The sequence below is a fragment of the Malaclemys terrapin genome, chromosome 8 (genome assembly GCF_027887155.1).
Source record: "Malaclemys terrapin pileata isolate rMalTer1 chromosome 8, rMalTer1.hap1, whole genome shotgun sequence".
Classification (NCBI taxonomy): Eukaryota; Metazoa; Chordata; order Testudines; family Emydidae; genus Malaclemys; species Malaclemys terrapin.
Genome location: NC_071512.1, coordinates 318,675 through 336,576, shown reverse-complemented (window position 1 = coordinate 336,576; position 17,902 = coordinate 318,675). Strand labels below are relative to the sequence as shown.

General features: G+C 47.7%; 1 protein-coding gene across 3 annotated transcripts; it reads right to left on the bottom strand.

The window, feature by feature from the left end:
• Positions 1–1,968: 1,968 nt before the first annotated feature.
• Positions 1,969–17,867, bottom strand: CDC25C (cell division cycle 25C). Of its 3 annotated transcripts, XR_008445909.1 has the most exons (16): positions 17,551–17,867; positions 16,530–16,621; positions 15,342–15,381; positions 12,126–12,159; positions 11,854–11,940; positions 11,458–11,535; positions 10,542–10,679; positions 10,005–10,088; positions 9,543–9,695; positions 8,709–8,810; positions 8,178–8,240; positions 7,634–7,732; positions 7,387–7,520; positions 7,150–7,261; positions 5,165–6,829; positions 1,969–4,400 (listed from the first exon to the last, which is right to left on the bottom strand). XR_008445909.1 is itself a non-coding variant. In XM_054036940.1 (15 exons), exons 1-15 carry the CDS (start codon positions 17,736–17,738, stop codon positions 6,689–6,691), a joined length of 1,545 nt encoding a protein of 514 aa, XP_053892915.1. In that variant the 5' UTR covers positions 17,739–17,867; the 3' UTR covers positions 1,969–6,688. The 3 variants fall into 3 exon arrangements, 2 of the variants coding, with proteins under 2 accessions (XP_053892915.1, XP_053892916.1); XM_054036940.1 differs by having other exon boundaries at positions 1,969–6,829; XM_054036941.1 differs by lacking the exon at positions 8,178–8,240 and having other exon boundaries at positions 1,969–6,829.
• Positions 17,868–17,902: the final 35 nt, after the last annotated feature.

The window sequence follows — 17,902 nt, the reverse complement described above, 5'->3', positions numbered from 1 at the left end:
GAGAAAGGCTGTGCAAACACTCCTCTGCCGGGCTTAATATTTACAGCATCACAGCCCTCTCATGACAGGGACAGACACAATGCACTAACCACACATATTAGCACCTGTGCAGGACAGACAAATTAACCTAAAGTAAACAGCCCAGCGTAAGTTAGTGTCAATATTCAAAGAAACCGAACACCAACTCCACCATTTCCTGACATTGGTACTACTACCCTAAAGAGCTCTGGCTGCTCCTGCCACAGAAGGTTCAGGGACCCTCCCTTCAAATCAGCAGCCCACAAGCCCTTTTCCCTTTCTCTTCTGCACTGTTGGCAGTGGGCCAGTCCTGCCTCAGATTTTTCCCTTCTGCTTGTTCCCATACTGAACATGCTCAGAGTAGCTCCCGCATTTTGGCCTATTTGATTTGATGGCAGGAGTGTCAATAACAGAGATTCAGACTCCTGACCCACTTGGGCCAAAGTCTCAGTGTGTCACAACCGCCAGGCTAGACTCCATCCTAAGCAAAGAGGGAAACAGATGGTCCTCAGTTACTCCCACAGAAACTGGTTACTGCCTTTGGCAAGTACATGCCTGTGTGACTGCGTGGATTCTGGGGCAGCCTGTTTGGGGACCAGAAGGGAGGCTCAGAATGGGGCTTTCCCCAGTCTTTCTCCAGGGGCTGACAGCTATGAGTTCCTGTGGTGTCAGGTTAGATTTTGTCAGCATGAAAAACAGGAACATAAAAAAAAGAGAGACTTGAGTCTACTCAGTTTTAACAACAAAATTCTACAGGACTTGGATAGCAAGATATTTTATGAAAAGTACAAATCCCTTGGCTTTTGGGACATTGTTTTGCCCAGTGTTGTATTTGCGATTGGTGCTGTGGCAGTGCAGCTACTTTCCCTTTCTTTGCCCGAGGTAAAACTAAAACGAATGTGCAGTGCTGTGATCACGTTCATGGTAAGAGAGACCCAAACAGATGCTCCAATGCCTCAGGGCCAGCAGCTGTTCAGATGCCTGGTGTGCTACATTGCACACGATAACAGGCAGCAAACTCTGGAGAAGAAAACAAGCTTTTACTGCTCCTGCAGCGTGGCTGGGCAGATGCTGATTGAAGAGAAATTAAGTGACAAAACAACATTTAAAATTATTTCCCCCATTGATTTGGCAGAAATTCTGATCTGAACATGAGCTCCCAATGTGACACGATGGCCAAAAGAAGAACAGGAGTACTTGTGGCACCTTAGAGACTAACAAATTTATTAGAGCATAAGCTTTCGTGGACTACAGCCCACTTCTTCGGATGCATATAGAATGGAACATATAATGAGGAGATATATATACACACATACAGAGAGCATAAACAGGTGGGAGTTGTCTTACCAACTCTGAGAGGCCAATTAATTAAGAGAAAAAAAACTTTTGAAGTGATAATCAAGCTAGCCGAGTACAGACAGTGTGATAAGAAGTGTGAGAGTACTTACAAGGGGAGATAGAGTCAACGTTTGTAATGGCTCAGCCATTCCCAGTCCTTATTCAAACCGGAGTTGATTGTGTCTAGTTTGCATATCAATTCTAGCTCTGCAGTCTCTCTTTGGAGTCTGTTTTTGAAGTTTTTCTGTTGTAATATAGCCACCCGCAGGTCTGTCACTGAATGACCAGACAGGTTAAAGTGTTCTCCCACTGGTTTTTGAGTATTTTGATTCCTGATGTCAGATTTGTGTCCATTAATTCTTTTGCGTAGAGACTGTCCGGTTTGGCCAATGTACATGGCAGAGGGGCATTGCTGGCACATGATGGCATATATCACATTGGTAGATGTGCAGGTGAACGAGCCCCTGATGGTATGGCTGATGTGATTAGGTCCTATGATGATGTCACTTGAATAGATATGTGGACAGAGTTGGCATCGGGGTTTGTTACAAGGATAGGTTCCTGGGTTAGTGGTTTTGTTCAGTGATGTGTGGTTGCTGGTGAGTATTTGCTTTAGGTTGGGGGGTTGTCTGTAAGCGAGGACAGGTCTGTCTCCCAAGATCTGTGAGAGTAAAGGATCATCTTTCAGGATAGGTTGTAGATCTCTGATGATGCGCTGGAGAGGTTTTAGTTGGGGGCTGAAGGTGACAGCTAGTGGTGTTCTGTTATTTTCTTTGTTGGGCCTGTCTTGTAGGAGGTGACTTCTGGGTACTCATCTGGCTCTGTCAATCTGTTTTTTCACTTCAGCAGGTGGGTATTGTAGTTTTAAGAATGCTTGATAGAGATCTTGATGGCCAAAAGAGCTAGTGAAATCCTGGGATGCATAAACAGGGGAATCTTGAGTAGGGGTAGAGAGGTTATTTTACTTCTGTATTTAGCACTGGTATGACCACTGCTGGAATACTATGTCCAGTGCTGGTGTCCCCAATTCAAAAAAGATGTTGATAAATTGGAAAGGGTTCAGAGAAAAGCCACAAGACTGATTAAAGAATTAGAAAACATGCCTTCCAGAGCTTGGCTAAATAGATTGAACTCTTTTGAGTCTAACAAAGAAAAGGTTGATTACAGTATGTAAGTATCTACATGGGGAACAACTATTTAATAATAGAGTCTTCAAGCTAGCCGCGAGAGGGCTAACATGATCCAATGGCTGGAAGTTGAAGCTAGACAAATTCAAACTGGAAGTAATGCGTACATTTTTAACCGTGAGAGTAGTTAACCCACGGATCTCAAACTCAAATCACCACGAGGGCCACATGAGGACTAGTACATTGGCCTGAGGGCCGCATCACTGACACCTTCTCATATGATACAAAAGTATAGTCAAAAATGAAAAAAATGAAGAGTAATATAGTATGCTATTAAAACTCAATGTATTAACTTTTTTAAAACTGTAATGCGAAGAGGGGTTTTAATAAAATATAAACACCTGTAACTATTCCTTATGTGGTCAGTAACACTGATGATGATCTACACCAGGGGTCTCAAACATGCGGCTGTGGGCCGTTTCCTGTACTGCGTAACCCTTTCCAACCCCCCAGTCAAAGCGTAAAGTCAAGGAGACTGAGGCTCGACTAGGAATTATAAAAATGTTACAGAAAACTTCCACTCCGAGCATGTGGCCCGCAGGTTGTGTGTTTGAGACCCCTGAGTTAACCACTGGAACAATTTACCTTGGTGGATTCTCCATTACTGACCATTTTTACATCAAGGTTGGATGTTTTTCTAAAATCTGCTCCAGCAATTATTTTGGCGATGTTCTGTGGCCTGTTTTATACAGAAGGTCCAATTAGATGATCACAAGGATCCCTTCTGGCCTGGGAATCTATGAATCCCCCTTCACCTCAAGCCATGAGCTGGAGACAAACTACAGGAACAGATACTGCTGGTTAATCCTTTCTTCTCCTCCCCACAGAGGATGCAGCTTCCCACTGGCTCTAGCAGCATTTTTATTTCAGCCAAACTTGTACATTTGCCCTTTTTGATTGTAATAATAGAGCCCTGCAAATCCGTGGACATCCATGGACCATTTTTTGCAGATTGTGGATGGAGGCGGATCCAAATTTTATATCTAAAGCCCTACAAATCTGCAGATATCTGCTTTATATCCACGGATCATTTTTGCGGATCACGGATCAGATGTGGATACAAATTTTGTATCCGTGCAGGGCTCTAGTAATAAAGATGGGCACGTGGAAGGCAGCAGCGCTGGGGCTGGTGTTTGCTTTGCTCCTTATCAGCAGGATCAGGTGCTGCAGTGACTCTACCAGGAGAGACTGAGGTACAGGCCTCTCCCCCACAGCAGGACTTTGAACCACAACACAGCTGCTGTGTCCACAGAGGCAGCATCCTCCAAATTAAGTCCCTGGCAACAGGGTTTTTGGAAGTTCTCATGCCTTTGCTTTATCTTCTTACAGACATCAGCCCCCATTCCTCCCAGCAGAGTAGATTTCAACCAACCTTTCAAGGATTAGTTTAATTATATTTACTGAGTACTCAGCACGTTTAGGCTACGTCTGCACATGTCTGGGTTGAGTCATCTAACTCAGGCTCAGGGAGCTCAAAAATCACTGTGTAGATGCTCACACTCAGACTGGACCCCAAGTTCTGTGGCCCTGAGAGGGGAAGCTAGTGAAGGGAGTTATGCAAGCTCATTCTACAGGTAACTCATTCTTCCTAAGAGACACCTGCAGCTCCTGGATCCATAGATGGCAAGCTGAACTCTGCACCTGGGGACACCTTGGAGGGTCAGCCAGGGGAATAAAGAGAACAGGTTGAGTTGGATGCAATGTACTGAAAAAGTCCAATTTCAGAGGTGTTTGCCACAAGCTCCTGCAGAAGCAGCAGTATGTAGGGGGAGCAGAGAGGCTCTCTCATCTTATGGCCATGTGCACTTTGCTCTCCCATCCCGGGGAGACAGCTTACTACAGAATGGGAGATGAAACCTGGAAAAGAAAAAAAGCCAAACCACAACTCAGTCACAAATGCCCAATCACCAGGAGGAAACATTCCCAGGAAGGCAGCAGGGTGAGGCAGATCAGAGACACCACAGGAACCTGGCACTCACTCCTTTTGGTGAGTATGAAGGCTATGGTGTAAAGCTCCTGGGCTGGCCAGTGGATTACACGGTGGAGGGAAGAGTCCCTTGCATCCAGCCTCTGGGGATAAGTGCAAGATTGCCCCCTGGAGAACACACAAGAACTGTAGGGATGCCCCCATTCTCTGTGCTTCCCCTCCTGCACTGTTTCATGGAGCATATGTACTGGTGTTGACATCCCCTGCCCAGATATCAAATATGCCTAGAGTCCAGCCGACAATGGGGACATCTTCATCTCTTCACCTTAACTATACTGCAGCAGTGCCATCTGGTGGAATTGTTTCACCTAGCAGCAGCTTTGTGCTCCTCCCCAGCCCTGTGCTCCCCCTGAACTTCCTTATACAGTACCCCAGTAAGCTTTACAGACAGCTTAAGGAGCTGGCCTTGTAAGACAGCATGGAATAGGCTAAACATCTCTTCTGTCCAAGCAAACACAGACGTGGAGCTGTGCTCAGAGTCAGGACACTACAAGAACTTATTCCTATCATTGATCTTAGTTACAGAGGCTGTGCAGAAAGAAAGCTTGTGTTCCTCAGAGTCGAAGGAAGATATTTGGACTTTGTTGCTTCCAGATTGGCTGGGATAGATTGAAAGAAGTAAATGTGAACTCACCCAATCTTTCCTGCTTTGTGGGCCCCAGACCTATTGCTTTTCGGGAGCAGAAGGAACAAGGTAGAAGCTACTGACAATGTAAATAGCAAACAAATTAACATTTTCTCACAGTAGGTAAATTCAAAATTCTAACACACAGAAAAATAGCACAGATTGTGTCCAAGACAACACACTGTCCCCACCCTCAGGCCAATACCATCTCCTCTATACCATGCCTTTTCTAATCTACACTGCAGACTCCTTGGAGCTGGGACCATCTCTTACTTAGCTGTAAAGCAGTACACACTCCTCTAGTGTATGGAGAATAATTGTGTTTCAATTAGCATCAGTATTTATTTGCCTGGGTCATTGTTTACCTCAAGAACAAGACAGCCTGTTTTATTATATACATTCTCAATGTCCATGCAAAGTATAACTGGGACATAAGGATTTCTAGCCCAGGGCTCCTGTCAGAGTGCCCCTGCTAAAAGCTTCAGAGGAAGGTGCAAAAAAACAAACCCGTAATGGACAATTTTGGAATAACCTGCCCCTGAGGTCTTCCTAACTTTGGCAGTTGGCATGTGCCTTGAAACAGGATTCATATTCCTCCTAATGGGATGTTCTCCTTATCCATATAAATGGTTAACTCCCCCTCTTTATGGGTGGGAATTTCAAACTTGTCTTTTCCCCAACATTCTAAATGGAGATAATGGTAGAAGTCAATATCCTAGTGAGCCAAGCAGGAAGCAAAGATTTGCATATGTGATTTGATTAGCTGCTGTTCATCAATTCCTTAAGTGACTGTGAGATGCTAATAAGGATGCAGCAGAGATGTTATCTGATTGGTTAACATTGTTCCAGCCTTCAGTGTTAACCTTATAGAGGCTTACACATCACAGGACTTCTCAGCCAATCACAGGCCAGGATTTGGCATCTGTTTAGTCACCCAGGGGCTTCTGCCACAAGATGATTTAATAATATCCTAATGGTACAAATGGGTGGGAGTCACCAGGCTGGAGGGACAGGGAGAGCTGTTCAAATCAAGCACTTTGGTATCTGTTTATTCTGTCACTAAAGAGAGACAATTAAATGCAAAACCTAGAGTAACAGTGAGGAGAAACACGGAGGTTCCTGCTAGAAGCAGGAGATGGAAAAAGGAGTCAAAGCTCAGGCTGTGACATAGCCTGCCCTGCAATGGGGGGCACAACATTGAGAGGCAGCCTAGAACCTGGCCCGCTCTGTGCCTTCCATGTGAAGGAGGCCCCGTTTCCTTACAGACTGCTAGGTCCACCCGGGTCCTGCTCAGCCACAGTCTTTCCAAAATGCAGCATCAAGAATCAAGACCTTTTTTAACCAGCCTTCCTGTAGCATTTGTTAGCATCTGAAATGGCTGAAGGTGGCTGCAGTTTCCACAGGACAAGGCAGGTTCCCACTTTCCAGCCTCTGACTGTCACTGAGTGACCCACTTCCAAGAGAAAAAACACTGTTGCTGTGCAAGGCAGAGCCCTTCCAAGCAGTGCCCACTCAAGGCTGCTGCCTCTGCCCTCACAGCTTCATGAGACGAGCGATTTGGTCGCGTCTCCTCCGGTCTCCAGCCCACAACTTGCTCTTGGTACGGAATTTCAGCAATTCTGCCTTGTAGTCCTGGTGGTGCATTGGACAGTAGTCCTGGGGTTCACAGAGCTCCTGAGAAAGGAAGGGAAGACACATTATCCAGCTAGAGCAAGGGAACTCTAGCCAGCCCATCTAGACAATTCCAATGGTGGGAGCTGGGTCTGCTGTGTTCTCAGTGGTATGGCATTGTTTCTTTGGTTTCACCTCACTGGTAACGAACACCTACTAGTGGGCAGCGGGGCACAGTCTAGTGGTCCAAGCACAGCAATGGAAACTAGGAACTCAGTTCTAATCCCACTGCTAACACCGACTTTTCTGACTTGCTGCGGCCTTGAGGCAAGTCAGCCCCCATCTCAGAAGGTCTGAGACTCCTTATCCCCACCTGCCATTACCTTGTACTCAGGGAAGAACTCCTTGTAGCCTCCCTTCAGGACGTAGAGCTCAGGATAGTGCAGTGCAGGGTACTCATTCATGGCTCGATCTTCTGCCCTCAGATAGCGGCACCTTCAAACAGCAACATGTGGAGCTAAGTCAGACAGGCAGCAGCAGGAGTTATTTCAGCAAGGAGCACCCTCCTCCTGCTAGCAGCTGTCTTTTCCCAGCTCTGACCAGACAGGACCTGCACTCACATCTTGGGGCCCCGTTCTGAGGAGAATTCACAGTGGAACACAAGGACAATGCGTTTCTGTGGCGTGGACGGGAACAGAGGCTTCTTCAGCAAGAACTCAAAGACCTCTTCCTGCCTGTGAAAGTTCAGAGCCCCCTGCAGTGCAGAAATTGGGGGGGGGGGTTAAGAAAGATCAATTCTCAGCAACACATGGGGATACTGACATCCCAGTTCCACCTCCTACTTCAGACCCTCCCCAGTCCCCTCACCTTTATGTGCCCCCCCCGATACTCATAGGGGTAGCGACAGTCGATGATGTAGAATGTCTCAATCAAGCTTTGGAATTGCCCAAAGAGAAGAGCAGCCACCTGTAAAGGATCCAATTTACACTTAAAGGATTCAACAATGAGGGGCAGCTCCCAGCCACACAACTTCCCCTTCTGAGACAGAACTGCTCTTCTTGCCAGGCCAGCAAGAGCCACAGGCTGTGTGCAGCAGGGATTGCTCAGCCAAAAGACAAGAGAACATTCAAGTGACGCTTGTGGCTGGAAAAGGGTGCGTCTAATTATGCTCTAGTGCTAACAAGCTTTGAAGGCTGGATTAAGGAGTCTTTCTCCACATTAATGCAGTCAAGACTTGAATCAGGATTCACAAGCAGCAGCTTCAACAGGCAGGTCAAATAGCCCCCACCAAGCAGCTCTCAGGAGTAACACACAAGGATGTTGGAGGGGAGGGAGAGGCAGAGCTGGGAGCACAGGCACGCTTGGGTGGGGAAGGACACAGTTACAGACACGGGGGCAGGCCATTGCTCACAGTCTCCGGAGTGATGTATCTCAGATCCTGTTGCCTTCCTGTCACTGTTGGCAGCGCATACACCTAGAGAGACATTCTCAGTCCAGCTCAGAATCATAATAGCTGCAAGGACCCTGCTCTTCTAGATCCTCAAACTCAGACTGGTTTCCACCCCCCAGGCCCTTTGGTGACTGTCCCTGTATCCTTCACCCCCCCATCCACTGATTAAATCCATAACTGTTTCTTTGAGCACAGGATTCCTGTGTTTGCTGGGAGGTATTGCTCTCAGATCCTTGACTTACCTGCCACCTCCCTGCGGGCATCAGGATTTGATTTTGAATCAAAGATTGTTTAACATGTAGAAACCAAACCAGCTCCCTAGGAGTGTCTCGGGGGGTTACGGCCTAGGATTCTCATCCCTCTGCTGTGCAGCAAGGAAAATAATCAGCTCTGCACATCAACATTAGGTGGCTCCTTCTCCCACATCAGGGCGTACCCCTTTCGAGAGCTGGGAGACTGCTCAGGGCACAGGTGGCTGGAGCAGACACAGACCTTAGAGAAGTCCCCGATGAGCTGTCGGAAGCCATAGTCCTGATCAAGAACTTTGACAATTTCCATGTCTGAGAGTGAGGCCGCCTTCTTCAGAGTTGCGCCCTGCAACCAATCAGGCAGCCATCAGCAATACACAAGCCAACCAGTCCCTAACCGGCTACTCCACTGTGTGGCTCTGCCCATATGGGCTGGCCAACACCCGTCTTACAGTTTCCCCAAAGCAAAGGCTGGACTACCCCCTCCAAAGTCCCTGGCATAAGAATGGCCAGGCTGGGTCAGACCAAAGCTCCATCTATCCCAGTATCTTGGCTTCCAACAGTGGCCACTGCCAGGTGCCCCAGAATGAACAGGACAGGTAATCATCAAGTGATCCATCCCCTGTTACCCAATCTCAGCTTCTGGCAAACAGAGGCTAGGGACACCATCCCTGCCCATCCTGGCTAATAGCCATTGATGGACCTATCCTCCATGAATTTATCTAGTTCTTTTTTGAACCCTGTTATAGTCTTGGCCTTCACAACATCCTCTGGCAAAGATCCTCTTGGCCTTCATAACATCCTCTGGCATATCCCCCCTTAGTCATCTCTTTTCCAATGTGAAAAGTCCCAGTCTTATTAATTTCTCCTCATATGGAAGCTGTTCCATACCCCCAATCATTTTTGTTGCCTTTTTCTGAACCTTTTCCAATTCCAATATATCTTTTTGAGATGGAGAGACCACATCTGCACGCAGTATTCAAGATGTGGACGTACCATGGATTTATATAGAGGCAATATGATATTTTGTCTTATTATCTATCCCTTTCTTAATGATTCCCAGGTCTGGCTCCCTTACCTGCTCCAGCTCCTCATAGACAGGGTTGCGTCTCAGTTTCACCTTGACTGGAGTTTCATTGTCCTGGCATCTCACTATTCGCTTCAGCACCGGTCTGTCCAACTTCTCTGGCATGGATGGTGAGCGGTACAGGCGACTTCTGTTGATAGAGATCTGCTTGGAGACAGACAAGAGGGGAAGGAAAGGCAAGTCACAAGGGGGCGCCATCTCCCCAGCTCAACACTTTTGGAGCAATGCTCCCTTCCCGGAAGCCTGGGTTGCAGAGGCTCATCTCTGTAAAACCCCTTTGGAGCTGGAAGCAGAGCAGCTCCTCCTAGAATGGCAATAAGTGGCTAGTGAGCAATGCCAGCCCAAGCAGCACCCCCCAGTCCAAGAATGATTTTTGCCCTGCAGGATACAAGCTTTTCCCAGACACCTGGGCAGGTCCGATTTAATGACGTATTAGTAGGTAAGCTCACTCACTTCACTGACATTGATGTCCTGTGTGAGGAGGGGTCCAGAGAGCAGGACAGCCATGCTGGAGGACAGATTCCCAGCCACTGGTTTCTGGGGGGCATAGAAACAGCATTAATCACAAGCACAACTTACCTGAAATCACTGTCAGGCATCCAGTGACCAAGAGTAACCTGTAGCTGTATGCTGCTGTGCCCCGTGATGGAGGGAGAACACACAGCTAGGGATCTGCTAGTGTCCAGGAGGGCTGCTCACCATATCCCAGGTCGCTCCACTCCTCCAACTGTGGAAGGGGAGAGTTGAGCTCTGCATCTTCTCCAGTGGAGCTCAGGCTGCCAATACTTTGTCCAACTAAACACTATCAAAGCTACCCGGCTCCCTAGAAATATCCAGAATGCACCTAAACACCTGCTGGCTCTTGGTAGCCTGTCAGTCCAGACCAGGACAGACTCTGCAGTGTCTACTTCCCCAGCTTGTGAACTGCTCCATGAAGCACACAGTGGAGTACATGCAGAGCAGATGATGACTATGCCTGGCTACTCTCACCTCCATGTCTTCTTGTTCATTGGGGAAGAGCTCTTCAAAGCTGTCCAAGTTCTCTGCCATTCTGCATGGATGCGGTGCCACTGCAGCAATTGGGCTGCCCAAATCTTTCACTTCACACTCCTCCAAGCCCCCTGCATCCTGACAGGGGAAGAAATGGAGTTACAGTCCTGCAACTGTGCCTTGTTCCCACCCAGGCAAGCTGCACTGCAGATCCCAGACCTGCTCTGCCATGCTGTCAGTACCACTCACTGACAGTAACTCCTGATGGTCGAGAACCAGACTCCATATGCATCCGAAGAAGTGGGCTGTAGTCCACGAAAGCTTATGCTCTAATAAATGTGTTAGTCTCTAAGGTGCCACAAGTACTCCTGTTCTTCTTTTTGCAGACTCCATATGGTCAGTCTGTTAACTAATCCCAAAGAGTACTGCCTAGGGCTGTTGCAGAGCAGACTTCCCTGACTGCCGCCAGTGTCAAACCAATTCACAAACCTGTGAACTCTCTGATTCCTGCTCTCCACAGAAAGCAGGGCTTCAGACAAGGCACAGTGCCCCCATAAGAAAAGGGAGATCTGACCCAGCCTGCTCCCGTCCTCCACATCTCAGAGGAGGGCTCATCCCCATCCAGCCCTCTCTATCATCGGGGGAGGGATAGTTCAGTGGTTTGAGCATTGGCCTGCTAAACCCAGGGTTGTGAGTTTAATCCTTGAGGGGGTGCCACTTAGGGATCTGGGGCAAAATCGGTACTTGGTCCTGCTAGTGAAGGCAGGGGGCTGGACTTGATGACCTTTCAGGGTCCCTTCAAGCTCTATGAGATAGGTATATCTCCATATATTATATTAAATATCATTGGCATTATCCTCTCCACACTCACCGTATCAGATCATTGGATACTGAGAAGCCTGAAGCATTAACTCACCAGCTGAGCTGTTGCTCTCTTTCGAAACAGCAGGGACCTAGGCATTTGCCACCCTGGGTGCTTAAACCAGCGGCCCTCCTGAAACAAGAGAAAGGGGAAAGGGCCTTGAGCTGAGAGCTGGCCACATCCTCCACCTCCAGGGTCAAGAGCCTAAGACAGTTTCAAACCTCCCCCGGCATTAAACAGGCCTTGGATCTTGGTTAGGAATAGATTCAGCACCACAGTTAGTGGGGAAGGAGGAAAGGCAATTTGGGGATCTTAGAGGATTACCCCCTTCCATATTCAGTGCTTGGTAAGGATTCTGTGCTACAGAGCTGCAGTACATGTGCTCCCATCTGCCACCACTTCCAGCAAATGCCTGTGCAGCCCCCCCGGCCCCATCCAGCAGGTACTCACGTTTTCCATGTTCAGGGAGTTGTCTATCTTGTTGCCCTCTCGCTGCATGGAGCCTGGGGAACTCGGTGTGCTGCATAATACCTGGGGCTACAATGCACAGAAGGGATTGCTCACTGGGACAATGGTAAACATGAGCCCTGAGACCTGCAGTCAGTGTCCCACTGCACCTAGCCTCCTTACAACAGCCCACAGCATTTCCTGGGCCTGCTCAGATGCCCCAACTCCTCCCGGTAACAAAATAACCTGTCTCCCAATGAAGAGGAGTCACTTACCAGGAAAGATTTTACATTCTGCCTCTGTGCCTCTCTGCAGGGAGAAAAACAGTCTGTCAGTGTCCTGGGGCTTGCTCTGCTGTCCAGCCTGCACGTCCTCAGGGGGGACCCACCCACTTCAGTATGTCCCTGCAGAACTTATGCCGAATGACAATGCTCAGCACTAACACAGCACCCTGGTGATGCTCAGCAGGCAGGACAGGACGATTATCCCATTTTATGGAAGGGACACTGAGTCTCGGAGAAACAGAATCTCGCTCCAGGCCACATGGTGAGTCACTGGCAGAGCTGGGATTAGAACTCAGGGATCCTGCCCCTCATTTTACAGATCATCCCCCTATTTATGCTGAACAGGACATGGCTGGCCAGCTGCAAACTGTCTCTCTCAGATTTACAGAGTCTTGTGTAAAACTGAATAAGAAATAATACCACACCCAATGCAACTGGTGCTCCCAGGATGACCCTAAAAACCAAGTTTCCACATCACAAAAAACACTGCTTTGTCAGTAGGCTCAGAAAAGAGAGATTGAATTCTTCCCTTCAAAGGCCTCCAGACCCAAACTCCACCTGTCCAGGCCCAGGCAGGACTGAAACCAGAAAATACGTACTGCCTGGGGCCAGCTAAAGATGACGTGGGGAGCCGCTCTAGGCAAGAACCTGCAGGCTGTCTATAATCAACGGGAGGCTGCCTCATGAGAGGAACATGTTGATGAGTGTGTAGGAGAGAAAACAGCCATTTCTGACAGCAGCCTAGCCAATGCACCACCTGCTCTGGAATGTGCCCTGCATGGGTGGGCAGAGCTGGGAAGCAATAAGCTCCCATCTAGGAAACTCTGAACAAACGTCAAAGATTGTTCTCTTGTGTATGGCAGTAGTGCCCAAAGGCCCTGCTTGGGCATCACTGCGCCGGCACTGCCCCAAAGAGCTCCGTCTAATCTGAAATAGGCTCGCCAAGCGAGCGTGCCAGACAGAGCAGGGTGTGCATGTGCTGGGGGGAGGGGATCCGATCCAGCCTTAGCCATAGGGCTGGATGCTGCACAATCATCCTGTTAATTTTACAAACTGCACTCAGCCCAGTCAGCCTTGCTGTCATTACATTAAAATCAAAAAATAAAGTGCAGGGTCTCAGCAGAAGTGGTTCTTGAGGAAGGATTTGAGGGAGAAGAGACCAGTGGCCTGCTGTACTAATTTAGATGGAATATGGGCTGAAGGTGTTAACATAACCCAGTCACTGTCCAACATTAAACTCTATTAAACAAGGTCTGGGGTTTGGTATACAGAGACCACAGCCTGCTTAGTACTATGGCAGACACATCATTAAAAATCCTTTTTAATCTTTTATTAAAGATGCAGAAAAGAAGGAAAGCAGTTAAGGCATTTCAAGTGTGAAGTATTAAGTAAGGCTTTCATTTTAACATCCCTTGTTCCCTTTCCTGTTAGCTGTAAGGAGTTTTATAAGAAAAAAAACCCTCGTGTGACAGTCTATTCGATGGTCTCAAAGATGAACTAGGTAATCCTTAGTCCTGCCATGAGTGCAGGGGACTAGACTAGATAACCTCTCAAGGTCCCTTCCAGTCCTATGATAATTACTGTCCTCTTTGGTAAGAGTGAAAAGATTAGTTGAGATGAGCTGAAGCTGTTGTTGTTGCTACTTCTGTTAAAGTCCTAAACTGTCCCTTTGGGGAAAAGAAGTTAGCTGAGATTGATGACAGCTGAAGCAGCAGCACCAGCTCCAGTTTAAATCCAATCTCGTTTCATCTCAGGTGGTGGTTGGGATTCAGCTGGAGCCACTATGGGTGGCAATGTCCTCTGTCTCAGTCTGGTCAGGACGTTGCTCAGGATTAAGGTAACAGAGGCCCAGAAACCCAGGAGATGGTGGGGGTGACAGCCATGGTGGCAAAGCTTGCTTCCATTTGTTCTTCCCTATTTTCTTCCCCAAATCTCTTTCTTTAACGACCGATAAAAGGAACAGTGGGTAAAACAGCTGTTGTAATAACTGGCCCTACAACTTTACCTTAACGGTATGAAAGTTCTAAGATGTTACCTGTAATAACAGATGTTAATGAAAGTAGGTCAAATTGTTTTCAGTAATGAATGTTTATTATTTAGTCCACCAGTTAGGGCTAGTTTCTGACATACCAATTTTGGTTACTTAATTTCTGGTTCCACATCATCTGTTTACCAGGCATGATTTTAATATATTCTTTGAGTTATATCAAAGTTGCCTTTTTGTTTAGACTAATTCAGTTTGTCTGTCTCCCTTTTGTATCTTGTCCCATCAACATTTGTTGTCATAGGCTATTGTCACATATTATGAACGTTTATATACTTATTACAGTTGAGCTCATAATTAAGAGTAAATTTGGAGACCTAATTATTACAACAGGCCTTCAGATTTACTCAGAGATCTTTTTTGATTTTACCTTGCTGCTCTTTTCACATGTGAGCACAGCAATGCAGGTATATGCCAGAAATGGTGCCTGCCTGACCGTGCTGGAGAACGGGACAGGTACTGTATGGACAGCTGCAGCACAGAACTTCATTTCACCCCCTCACATGCCTCAATCATATTTTGGAAGGATCCCATCAAAGGGAATTCAATTACTGTGGCCCATTTAGTCCTTGGTCTCTTCTCCATTGAGGCTGCTGACAAACCAGTGTTTTTATGTGATATGAAAACCTCTGAACTGAGCTGAGGCAGTTTAAAAAACACACAATGCTCATTGCACATAAGAACCAGAGCCACAGAATAGAAACTACTTTTGGTTACTACTAACGGTAGCCAGATCTGAACAGCTGATTGGAGGTGAAGGAGTCCATATCATTACTGACCTTCTCCGTAAATTAATGGTGGTTATGATTAAATAGAGTTCAAAAGGAAAAGGAGTGCAAAGACTCAGCAGCTGGAAAGGAAAGGTTTGCATGACATGGCACATGGCGCACTCCATCTAGAACCTAAATGTTAACACTCCTTGCTTAACTACACAGTATCTTCCAGCCAGGAGTCACTGACATTTTATAAAGATAAGAAAACTATCTGGACAGGTCAGGAAAGATCCCTGCTACTTTTGAGGGGGAATCTCTTCCTCAGCCCAAGCGTGGTATGTATTGCCATTTCAGAGCATATCATTCTTCATCTGATCTGGCTCATTAACAGGAACTACAGATACTGTAGTGATGGGTGCTCATAGAAGAGCCCTGATATACAGAACTTACAGCCCATCCTGAGGTCCTGAGGAGTCCACCTGACCTGCAACTGAAGAGAGAGAAGTCAGCAAAACACAGTGGGCATGAGCATGGAGAATAAAGTAGGAGCAATTATGTGAAATGAAGAAAAGGCATCTAGAGTCTCCTGTGGCCAACATTCTAGGACTACCCAAGATGAGAGATTAAACAGAAAAGGATAATGGTAGGCTGAATATCAGGAATACCTCCTAGTGAGGAGACCCATGCTGTGGAATGGGCTCCAGGAAGTAACTGGAGACATTTCAAACTACAGTGGGAAAAATTCTAGAAATTATACAGCCGGGCTCAGTACTGGACAGTCCCAAGGGATGGATGAGACAAAGTTGAAGATTTTGAAATTCACAAAACTAGTAAAGCAGCGTTTTCTGCTGATTTAACTTGTTCAAGGAAGACTATATTTGTAACCTTCACTTTTAAGGCAGAGTGAGACAGGGATGTGCTCCACTAATATTGCTGATGTGTTGCAACAGCATCCCTAGGTTTATGTAAACTGTAAAAACAAATGATCCCATGTGCCAATGCTTTCCATGCTTTGGCAACAGCACAGTTAGAGAACAGTTCAAGGGAGCATTCTAAGAGAATAGCTACAACAGCCAATCTTTTCACTATAAGGATGGCAGAGTCCTTTCCACCTGGCTAGGCTGTGAAGCCTCAGCCTTGTGGAAGCTGGGCTCATTTTGGACTGTCTCATATTGAAGGGGTATACAGCTGGAGTTGAGGATTCTGAGAGTCTTGGCACCATTATTAACAATTACAAGCACTGACTGTTGGAAATGGCTAGTCAAGTGAGTTGCAGCTACTGCCTATACTATGCAAAACGTGCTTGTTTTACTTGTCTTCACCTAACCACAACCCATCTATCTGTTTAATCCACCTGCTGAATCTTTTCATAATCCCAGAATGAGAGAGTTCTCAGGAACTCTATTACTTATTTAACAGCACATAGCAAAATGAGGTACTGGTCCTTGATTGGGACCCCTAGGTAGACATTCTTGCAATACAAAATAAATAATAAAATAAAATAATGGGAAGGGGCTGAGCTGGCTGACAGTACTAGTTGTAACCAAAATGTTCTTTTGGGTCTTGCCACCAGCATAATAGCAAGCAATAAAACTAGAGCTAAGGCTCAGAATTTTGTCCCAGCCGGTCAGCTCTTACCAGCCATGTCTGGGGAATGGGTGAAATTGAAGGCAGGCATCTCCTCACCACTGCTGAGATCAGACAGATCTAGACAGCACTTTGGTGTATCCCTGCAACAACAAATCAAAATCAAAAGTATCAGGGGATGGGGAAAATTGTGACATTTTTGTAAATCAGCATGTGGACATCAAGGTATGAGACTGCACTGGATCCAACAGCAGGATCTTTGTCAGAACTCTTTTTTACATCATGCACCCACTTAGAGCCGCCGGAACCATAAGAGGTACCTTCCCCAGCCCTACGCAAAGAACTCAGAACCTGAGCTTTGTGAGCCATTTCGGAAGGTCTTGAGGTGCCTTTATAAAAAGATGAGGTTTAGTGGCCATGCTGTTCACATCAAGAAATATTTTTTTTTAAATGAGAAGCCGCCCCCCGAGTTTCTTGCAGGAGCCAGTGCTGGGACAGAGAGTCTTATAGTCCTCTTGGTTCCTTTTGAACAGGCCTTGCAGGCATCACAACCTTTAGACTAAAGTTGTTTTCAACACAGTGATGCAAACACTAAACAGCAAGAAATCCTAAATTTAGGCCTGAATTTATTAACCCTCCCCCCACCCATCAAGAGCAAGCTGCTGACCCAGTCCTTGTAGCAGGAGCACTAGTTGATGTGTTCATCCTGACCCAAGCTGAGCAAAGAGACTGCTCTTACCACCCCCCCGCTTCTTCTCCAATGCCACCTGCACTACTTGGGGACGATCAGAAGCACTATTCGGTCTCTGCCCGCTGGGCAGCCTGAGCGGCAGGTGGATGAAACACCGAAGGATTTCAGCAAAAGAACAAGCTAAGCTTGTACCGGGCCCCCATTCTGCTACGGGGCGTTTGCTGGCAGGGCGGGTGGAGGGCAGATTTCGGTTCCATTGGGTGGATGCCGAGTCTGTCCCCCGGCACTGCACTCGTGCCTGGGGCTGTTCCTCAGCCCCGCTCCCCGTCAGGAGAGTTTCCCCGCGTGCTCCAGCGCCCGAGGCGGCGAGACGGGATTTACCCAGCCAAGGCGCTGAGGTTCCTAAGGCCCCGAGCGAGGGCGGTGACCGGGGTGCGGGGCAGCTCCGGGGTGAAGGGCAGCGAGACCTCGGTGTCCCGCAGCAAGTTCAGCACCATCCTGCAGCTGGCTCGGAAGCCGAGACGCGAGCGGGGGCCGCCGGCTCCCCCGGGGGAGAGATTCCCGGCCATGGCGCCGCGGGACCGCACCTAGGAGCACACAAGCCGGGTCACCCGCGGCCCATCGCCAGGGCCTCCGGGCGCCCGCGGGTCGCGCCCCCACGCGGACAGGCGGGTCCCGGCTCACTCGCCCCCCAGCCGCGCCGCTCCGCCGCGCCCCACTGATCGCTGGCCCG

Coding starts and splice junctions, on each gene's coding strand:
- CDC25C (XM_054036940.1), bottom strand. CDS start 17,738: ATGGCCGGGAATCTCTCCCCCGGGGGAGCCGGCGGCCCCCGCTCGCGT. Junction 12,160..15,341: donor TCAGGACCTCAGGATGGGCT/GTAAGTTCTGTA, acceptor TTCTCCCTGCAG/AGAGGCACAGAGGCAGAATG. Junction 6,830..7,149: donor AGTTCTTCCCTGAGTACAAG/GTAATGGCAGGT, acceptor TTCCTTTCTCAG/GAGCTCTGTGAACCCCAGGA.